Source organism: Phoenix dactylifera, chromosome 2, assembly GCF_051530095.1.
Source record: "Phoenix dactylifera cultivar Ajwa chromosome 2, Ajwa_hap1_PhDact_Kaust_v1.1, whole genome shotgun sequence".
In the NCBI taxonomy this organism is placed as follows: Eukaryota; Viridiplantae; Streptophyta; class Magnoliopsida; order Arecales; family Arecaceae; genus Phoenix; species Phoenix dactylifera.
This window is the reverse complement of record NC_143191.1, coordinates 11275613-11293219: the sequence shown is the minus strand read 5'-3', so window position 1 is coordinate 11293219 and position 17607 is coordinate 11275613. Positions and strand designations below refer to the sequence as shown.

Genomic DNA, 17607 nt, shown 5'->3' with positions numbered 1-17607 from the left:
GAATTTGTGGTTGGGTTTTTTGTTTGTGAAAAAGATTCAGTTATATGATAGAAAAACTTTAGTAAGTTACAAATAATAGTGCCTTGAAACCAATCTTCTTCAGTTGGCGCATTTTCAAAATTAAGATCATGGGTTTCAAGTCGCATAAACACATTCTTGAACTATATAGCATCATCCAACATGAGATATGTATCATTCATCTTCAATTGTTTGACAATTTCTATAAATATTTCTAGCGTTGCTTGAGATGATTTTATATATTTAATAGCCTTGCGAATCTTGTCAATAACATCCTCCATTACTTTCAATCCATTCTTCACAATCAAATCAAGGATACGTGCACAGAACACACTTGAAAGAACCTACCATCTCTTCTAAATTATCTTTAAAGTTCTATGGCCACAATTGTGTTTGCTGACAAATTATTAAGGGTAATTGAACCCAACTTTCTCTTAATATTCCAAGATAAAATGCAGCTAGCTATACAATCACTAATGACTAAGCCCGTGTGTGGTGAAGGAACCATCTTAAAGTTGATAATGTGCTTTTTAAGTTTTTAATCATTAGTCCCAATGTTTGATTTAATGTCCACATGTCAGATGCTAAGCTGATTCTTCCATATTTTTCCTTAAACAACTCATCAAGTCTTCTTTTTTCTTTTTTCATATGGTTTAAAGCAATCAGATGCCAATGTTGTCCTCAAAACAACATGAAATTCAAGCCTAAGGTTTCTGACAAACATCCGATAAGCTGGATGTCCAACTGTTGTAAATCACAACTCTTGTAGAATACCATTCTTGAAAGATCCTTATGGCTTCTCTTTTGATCAAATGATTAGGGAGTCAACTCATTCAATGCAACACCATCCTTTGAAGTTACATTACCTATTAACTATTTTTGCCTCCTACCAATACTTTTTTCTTGACTTATAATTCTTTGTATGTTTGTGATAATGATCAGCTGAAAAAATAAAATGGCAATAATTGCATTTAGCCTTGACTTTTTGGTTTTCTACCTCAATATAATGATTCCATATCTTTGGCTTTCTTTTTTTGCTTGCTTTGGAGCTATCTATATTAGAGGGCTCTACAGCTTGAGAACTACTACAACCAAGTGCACTTGAAACTTTAACTGTGTTTTCATTGCTACCCATCATAGATATTAATCTATTTTGCAGACAATTCAATAAAAATGTATAAGCATGAAATGCAACTAAATATGATAGAAACACAAAAATAAATGAAAAACTAAATGACTAATCAAAATTAATTAAAATAGCAACTAAAAATGAAGCATAGAAAGAAGTGAGAAGCTTGAAGTCTTCTTATTACAAGCTTATGCATATCCTACGGATAATCAACAAAGTTAAGAAGAAATAAATTTGAGCTTCCATCATTGGGTAGACAAGTTGAGAGTATATTCCAACTCAAGGATAAGGCATATTTTATAATGCATGAAAAGGAAGGGTTCTTGGACTAGGAGTCTTCTAATTTTGGAGAACAGTCCTTGCCAAGGCTATGAGCTATACTGTGGCAAAGAACAAAGTAAATATCAGTGGTTGAAAGGAGCCAAAAATATAGCCTCGGGGTTTTAGGAGGAAGAAGGTAACATTTAGGTTAGGCAAAAACCTAGGGTTTTAGGATATATTATCAACATCGTGGAGGCGTAGGGCAAGCAGGAGGATAAAGAGACCTTTCTCCCCCTCGAAAGAGAAGAAGAGATGGTCAAGGAAGAAGAGGAGATCTGATCGACATGGGGTTTCTTCATGGAGGGGGAGGATACCTTGGGAGACCCTTTTGAAGCAAACCAATGTAGTCAGACGACAGGGGTTTCACTAGACGCTGACTGAAATGTTGAAGAGACCGATTAAGTAGCAGGATGCAAGGGATTCTTCGGTGTATTCGGGGATCCAAGGGATACGGGTGTTGGGAACTTCCGAATATGGGATATAGGAAGAGAGACTGAGAGAGCGATTAGGAATCTGGGATTTAGGAGGGCTCGAGAGAGAGTTTTAGGGCGATTGAGGTTTGAGAATTTGTCTATCACGAGTTAGAATTCAATAAACCTAGAACCAACCTAAAACATGGAAAGGGTCGAATTTTATAACCCAACCTGGCCCTATGGGTCCTTTAAAATGGGTCGGATCAGGTTTAAGCCACTCAGGTTGTGGTTCAACTATACCTATTTGCAACCATACCCATTGTAGTACCCCCATCCATGACTAGTTCTTTTATTCTGTAAGGGAAGGAAGAGGCAAGATAATAAGCTCAATAGCCCAGTAAGTAATGAATACCTTAACTAGATACTTTATGTGATAATTAAAATATAAAAGTTAAAGTGTAATAATTAAATAAGTATTTTTTTTACCATATATAAGCATATAAACAAAATCGTTTCATTTTAAAACACAAATCTAGAATATTAGTATGCTCAAATATTCATATTTATAATGATAAGCCCGATTGAAAAATCCACGTTCAACTCAACAACCTTTAACTATGACCATATTATTCCTGTGGCAGGATCTATAGTATTGCACTTAAACTCTATGGAGTAAATCCATAATATTGCACTTTAACCCCTATGGAGTAGGTCCATGATCCTGCACTTAACTTGCGGAGTAAGTCTGAAATACTATACTTAACCCCATGGTGCAGTTCCATAATACTATATTTAACCCTTGCAAAGGAGGTCCATATTACTGCATGTAACTTCTTGCGGAGTAGGTCCATAGTAATTAAGTTCCGAAACAATCAAAATGCCAACTTTTAGCTTCCATTGTGGGTTCTAGGCTGAGTGTCCAAATCCAAAATGTATCAAAGCTCTTTTTATAGAATAAAATGTTATATTCCGATCTCAAAATATATATTCCATATAAGATCAATAATTGACATGCATACCAGTTCTTAAAAATAACTCCAGACCACAAAAATAACTCTGGGCCATTACTATCCATCCCGGCATCCTTACAGGTACAATGACCAACTCAACCATAATTATAAGTTTCGAGTACTTAGATTTATCCATAGGAAGCTATGGATCCTATCCACTTGGATAAACCCCCTAGCACTCTTGGACACCTTTTTGACTCTATGACCCAAGGCCCACAATCTTAGCATTGAATACCGTACTGGTGCATTATCAATTTGGTATGAAATGGGTTAGTATGGTATGACACTCTATATCGAAAGTCATCAAACTATTTTTTTCACGATTTATCTTGGTATGGGTTGGTACACATCTCGGTATATCTCCGCATAAGGTAGTACAAGATGGTATAGGATGATACAGAGTCTGTACCAGCCTAAACATGAGTTTCATACTGGTCTGACTTGGTACAGTATGGTATGCCCTGTACTGGATGGTTTGGGGCGGTGTCAGTCGATGCTATGACCAATGTGACACATATCCTATATGGTATATTATAGTGTGGATAGGAGGTCATTATAACTTTTCAACTATTCTTTATGCTAAATATGCATTTGGCTTTTAGGGCATACCCTACTTCCAACACTTGTATGGTCCATCTAGTAGTCATCTTGCCAAATTGATGCTAACTTGTGCGCCCAAAAGCCTTAGTCTTAATGAGAGAAATGATCCTCTTCACCATTAGAACCTAACAAATGACACATCACTCTTGATGATATGCCAATATGGACATAATTATCAGCTTAGGTTAGTTATTCAAACGTTGGGAAGCTTAGAGATGGAATTTGATCGATAGGAACTGTGAAAATGTTAAGAAGAGAGGAATGTGGTGAGATCTTATTCTCAAGTGGCTCAAATAACTTATATTATTTAGATTTATGATGCCCAACCAATTGGAGCAATTTGAAATCCATCTCCCCTTTATCATATGACATAATTTTTTGTGAATAAAAAGCCACAAGTTTTGCATTTTGTTAATATGTCATAAAGGGATAAATATGTGGACCTTTTGAATTCATGTACATTGGCATGCTTGATTAGTACTCCACAAGAGGCTAATGAAGCAGTATGGCATTCTTTATTGTGCTGCTTCTTTACTTTCTCTTTTCTTGATTTTGTTGTAAATTTTGGATTTCTTTGGAAATACATGTTGTTGTTACATCTTGCTGTCTTCTTAGTTGTCTTCTTAGTCTTTGAGAGTAGAATCTGAGGTGACACTGGATTGCATTTCTACAGGTTGCGGTACCTCCTAGTACAAAAGCTTTAAATTGGCTGTGTTGTCAATGCAAGGAATTGTCAGTGTATCCTCACTTTTATTTTTTAGCAAGACAAACTCGTGAGCAATCTCTTGAATTGGCTTCATTAGATGGCATGGTTGAAGTTTCTGGTATTGGGACAGCAATTTATGTTCATGGCTCTTCACATACCCGAAAAGGATGTAATTTGATAGCAAGGTGAGCTTTTCTTTTGATACGCTAAATAATGCTCACAGCTATGTTGAACGCATAGCTACTGAAGTAGGTATCTTTTCCCTCTTTTTATCTTTCTCTTTCTTTGATTCCTAAATAGATTTGTGAAAATCTATGTTGACAAAATAAAAAAGACCCCCTGAACTGTCTTTGCTTTTGCTTGTGAAATATTGATTATAAATACGTTAGTTTCCATTCAGTGTAGGAGATTCTTTGAGCAAGACAGTAGGGAAGCAGCTATACAAAATGCATATTACCATTGCTGAAGTAAATATTGTTTGGTCATTCAGATGTGCATTTGCTTGATGAAAGATCCAAGAGCAGGCTAGGAAAATGACAGAATGGTAGGGAAGTGGGGAAGAGGCACGCAGCAGTTTTAGAAAATGACTGGGACAAAAGCCACCATGAACTTTTTGAATTGGACAGTTTTCTCCATGACCTCCAGCTGACATCCTAGTGCTAAACTTGAGGATCAAAGGTGGATTGTTGCAAATTGCATTCTTTTCAAATGAAGCAATAAGAGTACATGCAATCACACTAGGATGTGCTATCGAAACGCAATGTCGGCAGAATGCATGTACAAGTAATAGTAAATCTGTAATATAATGGAAGAGCCCAGTACCTGGTAGCTCTAACAATGTGCAGCACTTTTATGAAAAATCAACCATTTGTTTTCTGTAATATGCTAATTCTAGAATAGGATATATTATTTCTAAAAAGCAAGTCTATTAAAAATTTAAGCTGGAAAATCATATACTGAAACTATACTAAGATAAACCTTCTAATGATTACGTAAACTCATCATTTTTCATTGAATCTACTTAGTTTTTCCTAAGTGTATCACACAATCATTTTGCAAACCTGTAACAAGGTGCATGTAAAGAACAAATTGGATTTTCCCTTAATGATTGATCACCACCAAGGTTTGCCGCACCATACCGATACACATTTTCGTACCATACCAACACTTAGTATGTCTTGCTATCTTGAATCGTACTATGTACCAACACTGTAATAGGATGGTATTGGTATGGAGTCTTGTACCGAAACAGCGAACCATTATCGCCACAAACATATATAGGGCAATCAAATATAACAGTCAAGTACTACGTACTGGATGAATTGCTAAGCAATGTTAGAGATATTTCCTTTTGACAAGCCAAATAGCAATCTGTGCTTTGCTTATGCGGGCTGCTGAGGTGGAGAGCCTTCACAAGTACAGAGGTTAGATAAACTAAAGCTTCTTGTAATTCTTAGTCCTCTATGATCTTTTGGTATAAATTTACTGTCTGCTATCACTTAACTAGTCTCTGGTATTACATGAAATTTCATCAACCGATTTCTGATTTATAGGCATTATTATTACATTCTGGTAATATATAAATCTTTTTTGCTTCTTAAAAATTTAATTTTTTTGTCCACACCCGTGCTTGTTTCATTTGCTGGAATATATTTCTAAAAGGAATCATGTAACAGCAACTGATATTAAGAGCAACTAGCAAAAATAAGCAGCACGTCAATTGATTCTTATGCAGATACCTTTCAGTTGATTCGCCCCCGATAAGAGCTTATGGGTTCATAGGTATCCATTATAACAAGGAATCATTCATGATGGAGGATGGGGCTGGTTCATTTTTCTTCTTTATTCCACAGGTGAAATTAGCATCTCTCTACCTACTGCAGTATATTTGTGATTGCCTGCTTGTACATATTTTAGTTGCTGTTTTTTTCTCCAAAAAAGAAAGCTAAACTGGGATATGATTCAAAACACCAGCAAAATGTACTAATTGATTTTTTTCACAGACATGGCAGATGCTTGGCTTACCCTTTTTTTATCACATAAAAGTTCCCCTTTTTTCAATAAAAGATGTTGGGGGTGTAAACTTCATTTTCTCACATGATATCTAAGTTGCAAGTATTTGTAGAAAATCACCCGATTATAGAACCAAACATCATCAATATATTAAAGAATTAATATTAATAATCATTAAAGCCAAAGCGATCAATCCATGTTCCAACTATTTTTGGGCTTGACTTTATATTCCCGTTTCACCTAGTCTACTAAAGGCAGCTTTTTCAGTATTGCTGCAAATTTTTCTAAGTCCTTTATGAGTCTATGACAACTTCAATCAATGTTGGCCTACGTTTTCTGCTTCTCTATCACAATGTCAATCCATGTTAATTTAGTAATATTTCATCTTTCTCTAAGCCCTTCAACATAGAGTCAATGACCTCGCCTAATTTGAGTAATTCTTAGATTTTTGTTCCATGTTGGATCTCCATCTCTTTGTTTCCAATTCGTGCCGCTTTTATGCCTCCCATTGTTTTGACCATGGTTTGCGGTACTGGTACCATGAGTATTATATCCATATGTTGACCAATTAATCAACATGGTGATCTCCACAAATATGAGCAAATAGATGCTTCAATGAGAAATTCGTTGTTTCAATAAAATATCTTATGATTTTTCTTAAGTTTGGCCTATTATAATATGGTGAGTTGCTAATTGAACCTAAAAGCTTGAGCTGATAGGACAAGGTTCTATGATGTATATTAGGCTTAATACCCTCCTCATGTGTGGCCTGGATCATGCATGTGGAGATGAGATTGACAACAAGATGACATCAAAGGAAATTAAATAAATAACTAGCTTGGAGGTGATTTCAACTTGTGACCTCTAGCAAACCTGAGCTATAATTAGTATGCTAACTGACCAATTGATCTCAAAAGCTTAAGCTTGCAAGGCATAAAATTTTTCTTTTTTATGCATAATTTGAATCCTTTTTGATGCATAATTAAGTTACATTAAGAATTTTCGTGGTCCCATCTAAAATTAACTTTACTGGTTTTTATCTTATTTCCAGACCATGCATATGGAAATTACATATTGCCATCTATGCAAAAATAAGACCATGAACAATTTGCTTTGCAAATTCATTTATGGTGGCATTTGGGATGTGGTAATGACCCCAAGATCAATAGTGATGTGGGTTGAGGTAACAAGATTACCATGTTTGGTTGCACCGAGTGATCCTACGTGATGATGATCCCAAATCATCCCCACTCCTAAAATCACCACCCAACCCCTGGATGTTAAACCTATCCTTGAGGACACATTTCAAAGATCACCCTAAGGTAGTTGGGCTGAAATCTGGGGACAAAAATGCCCCTCGGTCCTACGGGAAAAAGTGTCTCCAAAATGCCGATCTCTGGAAGAAAAAGCTTCTAGCTGGGAAGGCTTTGATAATCCCATAAAAATTCTTCTAGTTGGGAAGGTTTGTTAGTCCCCTGAAGTTACTTTGATAGGTTTGATTAATTTTGGTCTTGTTAAATTGGTCTGTAATGACAGGTTTCAATAATTTGATTTATGTTCATATGTGTCTTCCTATGATTTATTTGAGGATTCTGTTTAACAGTTGCAAAATATATGGAATATATCAGGGGCAGTTTTGGTATTACATAGTCAGTGATTTTGGATTCCTATGGAATTCCAAATAGGTTAATGTGGATATCCAAGGATCTTTAATCACTGGCGCATAGCATACCAAACACGGTGATCTTAGATCATCGAGGATCAGATAACGTGGGATGAGAATACTAGTGATCTAAGATCACTAAAGTGATCTTATTTAGGTCACCAAATGCCGCCTAAAAGTTAATGCTTCAATACTTGATGTTAGCAGATACCAAATTGTATTGTTAAAATTCCTTAATAATCAGACAAGTTTGTGACCCTTAGTGACTGTAATCTTTCACCTATAGTGAGACACTCATCTCAGAGTCTTGTTTTTGCTCTAGCTACCATTGATTCTGCCCTCCTCTTCAAATTAACATTTTTTAGTGCTGCCATATTCTATTAGAATCAAAGTTGTATAAATTGTAACAGTAAAAAAAATATTCATACTAGTGCTTTTTATTAGAATCATAGTTGTAATAAAAGATTATTCATACGAGTGCTTTTTATTAAATCGTAACAATAATGATTTGTGGATTTGTGGTGTCATTAGTTTCTTATTCACAAAAGCTGAATGAGTATATTTCTGTTATTGGTACTCGTGCTTGTTAGGAACCTCATTCATAACTTGTTGCCTAGCATGGAACCTCTTTCATGATAAACTTGTTCACACGAGCATGACTGGAAGAAATATCTACATAATTAAAATAATTGTAATAAACATATAATTTATTCATTTAAACTAATGATTTCCATGCCATTTTTAGTTATTGGTGCTTCAATTTTACAATAGCTTTACATGTTTTCTCGCATTCTCACTTTTTTTTTTAATTTCTGCTCCCTACTGGGGCTATTGTGGTACAAATTCGGTGCTTAGTGACATTTACTTGTCATAACTACAACTATGCCACCAATATAGCACTTTTATGCCATTTGGTCCCTACTATTACCTCCTTTTAATAACTTTGGCTTATGTCTTAAGAAAATCTGGTCCTCCCCCCACCCAAATTCTGCAAAAAGATTCCACCAACCATCACAAAATTCAAACAACATGAACCTAAATTAAACTAGAAGGTTTTCCTAAGATACATCTCAGTTGGTTCATGCAAGTCTACTTGGGATCTCTCCCCTAGTTTTTGGACTCCCCAACTTGAATGTCTACAGGCACCAATGGCCTACAGCCGATATGGCTAAAATTCTTGAGCAAAGGCTTACATGTTTAGCTTCACTTTCTTTTATATGTCCTATGGTTTAGCTTTCTTTGCAAAATATTTCTAGATCTCTTCTTCCTAGTTTATACTCAAGTACTTGAGCATTCTCTTGTATGCTACCATTTTATCATCTTTCCTTCCAACATTCCCATCTAAAAGTAGCTCGCTTATGTTGTGCAGAAACTGTTCAATGCAGTCTTATTGATACTTGATGGTGGCATAGACTCTAGGTTATATTGGACTGTCTTCCATTTTAAGTCTCTGGGCTACTACTTTATTTTGTGAATTGGCCTTTGACAATACATTTTGACAATACATTTTTCTTTTTATGCTTTCACGCTTTTAAAACTGAGATGCTCTTTCCCCAGATAGAGCTGAATGAATTTGAGGGCTTCTCTTTATTAGCATCTACTCTGATCTGGGATGATTTTGTATCATATACTTTTGAGAGAGCGGTTCATACCTTTGAATTATATTTCCACCAGGTATGTGGGGTTGCTATGGTTTGTATATTTTGCTGGTAGTTTTGTCAAACAACTATGCCATTTCTATTCACTTTCCGCAGTTATATATGCAATACATCTGACTGAACGTAAAGCTCATTCAGCTGCTAGGCTCAGGCTTTCTTTGCCTTTTTTGTCAATGTAATTTTATATGTGATGAAGTTTGTGGATGTGTTTTTGTTCCAAATTCTTTGTTCTCTGTGTGCTAAACATACTATGAAAATAGGTAAGTTTGTCATTTGAATTGATGCTCTTGATTAAGATATCTGCAGGAGGAAAGGCTCACCTTGTTGAATGCCTTTATTTGAATCCATCGGATTATAGCCTTATATATGCTCTTGGATAATCTGTCCATGTTTCTGTCCTAATTGATATTTATATGATTAATGAATTGTACCTGAATGCTTGGGAACAACCAATAAATTGACACAGTTGCAAAGTTATAAATTCACTTCTCCTTGCCCCAGTTGTAATGTTTTCCTCTTTTCAGGATTTGAGGCAAAATAACAGGTATACTTGGATAATAGTAGATTCTAAGTTTGTCGTCTTGGTATCGGACCCTATATACTAGTTCCATCATATTATAGTGTCGGTATATAGTATGGTATAAGACAATAAGGCGTACCAAGTGTCGATACAATACGAGACTGCTATCAGTACGGTATAGCATGCTTGGCGTAATACGAGACTGCTATCAGTACGGTACGACAAACCTTGCCTAGAGCCACTTGAATTCAAGGTAGGCCGAACCAGACCGAACTGTTCGGTTTGGCCCGTCCCGAGCCGACCCGGTTAGGGACTGTCACGCCCCAAACCCATCACTCGGGTCGACCACGTGACACGGCCACATAATCCCTAAAGTAGAACCCTAGAGATCATGTAAGGCCTAGAAGGTACAATATTCACATAAATGCCAAAATTAATGATTAATGTAATTAAATCAAATCCAACCAAAATGTAATGATTAATTACATAATTTCAAATATCCATAAGCAAAAGATAAATTAACTTCTATCTATCTAGCAGTTAAACTCCATGCTGATCTCATTTCTCGTCCCACCCGATGGACTCTACAAATCCAGTGCCTCTGAAAAAGGAAGTAAGAGTAGTATGAGCTTTTCCAGCCTAGTAAGAATCCCAACAGCCACACATAGTAATAATGATAAAATCATCAAAGTAACAAATAAATGTCATTTCATCATTTTAAAAGCTCAATAAACAACAAGTATATATAACCATTTCATATACATAAATCCTTTTTCACATTATGTGATCCATTCACGTATTACTCTGATTCCTAAGTTTTAGAATTTATCACTTCTGGCTTTGAACTAACCAAGATCATGTTCCAGTCCAAGACTGCACAAATCCCATGCATAAGCTCGTGGCAGCTATCCCACGTGTAAGCCCGTGGAGGCTATCCTACGCATAAGCTAGTAGAGGCTATCTCATGACAAGGTTAGTCCAACCCATTTTACACGTCTAGTTTTACATGTTTAATCACATTTCCATCACATCACATATTTTCATAAATTCTCAAGAAATATGTTATTTCTTCCCAAATGAATTTATTTCAATATTTTCATAATAAACAAAATGCATGCCTTATAGGTATCGTATCAGCTCATAAAACAATAACAACATAATTATAAAATAAATCCAATGATAAATCAAATATATGCATGGAGGTGCTCAGATGCAGGGATTCTTATTGAAATTGTAGACTGACTTAAATACGAATCCGAATCACAACCTACGCGCTGGGGTGCTGAGTCCCCTGATCAAAATTTTCTGGCACCGCTGACTCTTCCCCTACAACATCAATTATAAATCACAAACTAAATTATTTAATATTTAAATATTCTAAACCATGATTTACATCTACTATGGGGTCCATCACCAGGTTCCCAAACATCTCAATCTCTCCAAATCTAGGGCAGTCGGGGTGGCCCGACTTCCACCCTTGTACCACCAGCCTATGTCATCGCTAGCCGTGGCCGCAGCCACGCCGCGACGATGATCGGTCCCGGTGAAGAGACCAAAAGAAGGGGCGGACGAGAGAGAAGGGGAGAAGACCCTTCTCTCTTCACGGATGGGAATATGTCTCCCATCCTCCACCTCTTAGTCCAAGGCAGCAGCCATGGTGGCTGCGCCTTTACTTTTCCCAACAGGACACACCTCGGCCACCACTGGCCGAACCATCGCCAGCCGCCACTTTTGCAGTCGCCGGCGATGGTGGCCGACCAAGAGAAAGGGAGAAGAAGAGATCTCCTCTTCTTCTTCTTCCTCCCAAGAACCAGCAAAGGGGTCCCCCCCTTCTCCATCATCAGCCGAAGACCACTCTTCCCCTCCTCCAATTATCCACCGAAAACCATCTTAACAGTGGCTCGGCCCCCACCCGACAGCAACCCCAGTGCCCCCCCTGCCGTCGTCGCCGCCGGTGGCCAACCGACGCGAGAGGGAGAGAAGAAGAAGGTGGAACCACGAGGGAAGCTCTCGGTCCACCAATCCCCATCCCCAACAAACCCTATAAATCCATCACCAATCTCCACACAAACTCGATCAACGGCCAAATGCCATGGATCCCGGCCAATCCCGGCGGCCGGCGGCGGCAAAATCCGGAAGAGAGAGGCCGAAACAGGGGTACCCTGTTTCGGACTCTTCCCCGACGATTCGCCAGCCAAAATCCCAATCCAACACAACCTAACCCTAGCAAAGGAAACACAAGAGGTGAGCCATGCATACTTCGGTCCGATGGGGGTGTTTCGGCGACCTTTCCGGCGAGACATGGGTGAAAGAATCCGTGCAACCCCCCCTCAGATCCCAAGCTTTTTCACCCAGTTTGTGGGGAGTCTTCTTCGAAGAAAAGGGCTTTAGGGCTTCCCTCGCGGCTGGCCGGATCTCGGCGCTCGGTCCTCTCCCGATCAACGGCCAAATACCATGGATCCCGGCCAATCCCGGCGGCCGGCGGCGGCAAAATCCGGAAGAGAGAGGCCGAAACAGGGGTACCCTGTTTCGGACTCTTCCCCGACGATTCACTAGCCAAAATCCCAATCCAACACAACCTAACCCTAGCAAAGGAAACACAAGAGGTGAGCCATGCATACCTCGGTCCGATGGGGGTGTTTCGGCGACCTTTCCGGCGAGACATGGGTGAAAGAATCCGTGCAACCCCCCCTCGAATCCCAAGCTTTTTCACCCGGTTTGTGGGGAGTCTTCTTCGAAGAAAAGGGCTTTAGGGCTTCCCTCGCGGCTGGCCGGATCTCGGCGCTCGGTCCTCTCCGGCAATCCCCTCTAACGCCCCCCCCTGCCAACCCTTCTTCCACGATCGTGCCTAGGGCACGATCGTAATAGGTGGATGGGCCGACCAATACGGATCCTGGTACCAGTTTGGCGGATCTTGCTTGAATTACATAAAACAGAGCTCAAGTTGTTGATTACTCATGTTGTGGCTCTTCTAAGAACATTTTAGAACTATGTGCTTTCTCCCAAATGTTCTATGTACCAACCTATACCATTTGGTACCATGCATATTATACCAACCCAATATGGTATCAGTATAATGTGGGGGCTAGCACTGTACTTACACATGGTAAAACTGCCCTCTCGCATCCAGCAGCATACCATGTTGGTACAGGATGTGACATACCAACCCAACCCATACCAATGAGCTTCCATATGTGGGCCGGTGTCATTACTGAAAAATCTTGCTTTCTCCAAAAGTATGGAAAAAGATGAAAAATAAAGAGTACAAAAATAAATGAAAGAAATAGCTGATGGTAGGACTAAGTTGAAGACTGTTCCGAGGACCATAGACTGGTGTGGGGGAATTACTAAAAGGACAACCATAGCCTACTAACCTCCTACCACTCTTGCTATATTTGGTTCCTTCTTTGGTGATGATTCATATTACGCCCTAGCACCATGATTATTTTACATTACTTCTAAAGACTCCAGGAATTTTATCTTCCAATCATTGTTCTCCACAACTTCTCGATTCAGAATCCATCTCAGCTATCTTTCTAGACATTCTATAGTGTTGCTGGACCTTGCTGAGTTCTGAAGTTAGTTTTTTTACCTTAATTTTCAGACAAGGCCATTTTTCTGTTGCCCATTTTTTTCTTCTTTTTCCTTTCACAGCTTGCAAGTTCTGTTTTTTATGTCCACATACCTGATTACTATAAGCTTTCTTTACCTGCTATCCATATTTTTTGAGAGGAGTCTAGCAATTTAAATAGAATGATTTAGGTTCACATTGTACTTCTAGTTCTAGGTACAGCTTTAGAGTGGAACTGTCATAAGAATTTGGATGCACGAAGAAGAATAAGTTGGTGATGGAGATGATGCAATCAAGATTAAGCAAAGCCATATCCAATTTATGTTAGATTCTGCAATGCTATTAATGCTCCAAGTATATTTGAAACCTTCATCTGTAGATCCCTCATCTAAGTCTGTAGAAAACTACGATCATGGTCTGCCGTACCGGTCGGTACAGGCCGGTACCGACCGGTATCAGACCCTACCGGTACGGTACAGCTACATATTTCGGTACCGACCGGTACCGGCCCGAACCGACTAGTCCGTACTGGCTCCTATTTTTTTGGCTTTTAGCCCCATCGGTACAGTACCAGTTCGGCTCGGTTTGGTTCGGTACCGTATCGGTACCGATGCCCACCGGTACGTCGGTACAGTCGGTACTGCGTACCTTGACTACGATCATATGCATTGTAGTAAATTGAGTTTCAAGTTTTCTACTATCCACATGTTCCCTTTGAAATCTGAGAAAGTTGAATCATTTGAATGTGATCCTATAACCTCATGACTTTATTCCATGATTCTTGTCTTTGTGCAACCTCAGCCATATACAAAGGATATTACCAATTTCTTTTCTAAGTGCTCCCTGTTAATCATCTTCATCGCAGTGTTATTAATTTGGCAATCAAATTTGTCCTTCCAAAGAACCAGAATCCTGCTCCTCGGGAAGTGGTTACAACTTACAACTGTATGTCAATTGCTTGAATTTCCCTACAAGCAATGCTCACTTTATCAAATTCTTATCTACAGTAGTGCCAACATAACTGTTTATATTCCATTTAATTACTTTAATGTTTCTGATTTTAGGTTTTTTTAGTGATCCAACTAAGCATGGTCATTGTGCTTTAGAGACATTTGCAAGGTATCTCGTGCATTGCTTAGGCTTCTTGCCGACCCTATGGATATATCATCTTGTATTTTCTATTTGCATCATAGTTTTTTTTCCCTTTTCTTATTTGGGAATTAGGATGGTTGGAGGCCTGGAGATATCTGGTGATTCTCCCAGAATTCCCCATTGTTTTTGGTGTCAATTTTCTATATTCCAGCATATTCTTAATTTGGTCTAGCGCACCATGTTTTATATTTGTAAACCCCTGAAATTTCAATGTCTATTCTTGTGGAACAATATATAAATCTCCTATGATGCTTTCACAGAATTACAGCTAAAACACTTTTGGGTTGCTTCTACCACATTGGCAGCTATCCACAGTCATAGACAAGCCAAAACCCTCCTTTGGCACAACTGCATCCTAGGTGTTTCAATTATTTGCATAGTCAGACCTGATTCCAGTGTAATTTCTAACGACGAGTTCTAACTAATATCACCAATACAATAGTCTTCAAGTTTTTACTTTTGATGACAGTTCTAAATGGTTAAGGTGAGCTTTTGATTTTTGATTTTAGTGGATTATCTATAAATTTATGTGTCAGTGAATCAATTGAAAGTCGCAATTGACTCTAGCTGGCCTTTAACAGTCAATTTCAATTGTAATAGTGATGTTATGGCTGAGTGTGACTGATTTGTGTTTCAATGTTGGTAGGTAAGTATTCTTTAATCAATTCAGTTCAATATTGTCGTTCTTTCATGTCATTTGAATAATGGAGCAGTTACTAGTGTGCGAGACTAAGAGTATTGGTGGCAAGATTGGTGGTATCGTTCTGAACTATGCCGTTCGGAGCGTACGAGCCGTATTGGGGGCGGACCGGCAGGGTTCTGCCCCTCAATTCGAGAAATCAGCGAGGGAGAGAGGGAGAGAGGGATACGAAGAGGGAGAGAGAGAGGGATACGAAGAGGGAGGGAGAGAGAGCGAGAGGGCGGCACAGAGAGAGAGAGAGAGAGATGGAGGGAGGGGAGAGAGAGGGCTTTCGAGGCATCTCTCCTCTGAAGTGCTAGAATAGGGACGGAGCCTCTATTTCAAAATGAAATAGGGGCTTTGGCCTTTATTTTTTTGTTTTTTTTAAGTGAACTCAGCAGTTGTTGCTGGCTTCACTTAAAAAATTTCAAAAAAATAATAATAAGTGAAGTCTGTAGTTACTGCCAAATTTACTTAAAAAAGTTTAGAAAAAATTATAAAGGGGATGGAGCCCTTGTTTCGTTTTGAAATAAAGGCTCCGCCCATATTACGACTTCATGTAGGAGAGGGGGCTTCGAAAGCCCTCTCTTTCACCTCGCTTGGCCCCTCGCTGTCCACCGCCCTCTCCCTCTCTCCCTTCCTTCCTCTCCCTTTCCCTCTTCTCTCCCTCTCCCTCTTCTCTCCCTCTCCCTCCCTCTATTTTTCTCTCTCCCCCTCTCTCTTCCTCTCTCCCTCCTTTTCTCCCTCTCCCTCTTCCTTCCCCTCCCTCCCTCTCTCTTTTCCTCTCTCCCCTTCTCCCTTTCCCTCTTTGGTTTCTCTTTTTCGATACACGCCGAAACAGTGTGGTACCATATCATACCATTGGCTTACTGGCATGGATGCCAGTTTTGATATTGCGGACCTTGACTAGTGGTAATACTAGTGAGTTTCCAATCACAATATGTTTACATCAAGGATTAACTCTAAGTTCTTTCCTATTTGTGCTAATTATGGATGAGCTTGCTAGGCATATTCGAGATGATATTCTTTGATGCAGCTATTTATGGATGATATAATCTTAGTGAATGAAAGTAAGGTTGGAGTTAATCATAAGTTGGAATTACAGAGGAGTCTGTTAGAGTCTAAGTATTTTATGGTTAAGTAGGACCGGGATGAAATTCATGACATATAGTTTTACTAATAAATTAAAATAGAGATGAAGATAGAGTGAAAATTGAGGATCATGAAGTTTCTAAAAATGATCATTTTCGATATTTAGAATTGATTATTCCTAAGGAAGGAGAGATTGAAGAGGATAATATCCATAGGATTAAAATAGAGTAGATAAAATAGAGAGGTGCAACTAGAATATTATATGATTGTAGGATACTTATCAAGTTAAAAGGAAAATTTTATAGGAAAGCTATATAACCAGCTATGCTTTATGGTACAAAATGTTGGACAGTTTGAAAAAAACATGTACATAAGATGAGTGTGGCCGAAATAAGAATGTTAAGATGGATGCATGGTACTACAAAAAAATATAAAATAAGAAATGAAGTCATTCATAAAAAGGTACAGGTAGCACCAATTGAAGACAAATTGAGAGAAGGATGACTTAAATGCTTTGGACATGTACAACGTAGGTTGAGGGATGTATCAGTTGAAGGAGTGACTTGATACATGTAAAAGAAAAGATGGGTAGAGGTATGGCGCAAGTCATATGGGATAAAGTAGCAAGGAAGGACTTGATATCGCTACATTTTTCAAAAAGTGTAGCCTTAAATAGTGCAGAATGGAGGAAAAGGATTCATATAGTTGATCCCACTAGTTTAGGATAAAGGCTTAGACCTTTTCTGGGGTTGCTGTTAGTAGTGGAGTTTTTGGATGTAGAGCTTTTAACAAAAAGCTATTTAGCTACATATCTTAAGTGTTGTGAAACTTATACATCTATTTGGTAACTGATTTGAGAAAGTACTTTTAGTATGACAAAATGACAATAAAGGATATTTCATAATATTATATAGTATAGTATAATATAATATAACACAATAATATATTATTAAATGTTAAAATATTTTTACATAGTATAATATTATTATAATGCAATATAATGCAATATATTACTATAAGCTAATATAATTTAATAATATAATATAATATAGTATAATAAAT

General features: G+C 38.2%; 1 protein-coding gene across 11 annotated transcripts in view; it reads left to right on the top strand.

The window, feature by feature from the left end:
* PHYLLO (2-oxoglutarate decarboxylase/hydro-lyase/magnesium ion-binding protein) overlaps positions 1 to 17607 on the top strand; it is a 107373-nt gene that overhangs the window by 9503 nt on the left and 80263 nt on the right. For all 11 annotated transcript variants that reach the window (XR_015975074.1, XR_003385634.3, XM_088715304.1 and 8 more), the window contains exons 3-5: positions 4165 to 4382; positions 5933 to 6050; positions 9431 to 9547. Coding sequence is in view for 9 of the 11 variants with exons in the window: in XM_088715304.1 (XP_088571430.1) it covers positions 4165 to 4382; positions 5933 to 6050; positions 9431 to 9547 (453 nt within the window). In the remaining 2 variants the exon portion in view is untranslated. The remainder of the gene's footprint in view (positions 1 to 4164; positions 4383 to 5932; positions 6051 to 9430; positions 9548 to 17607) is intronic.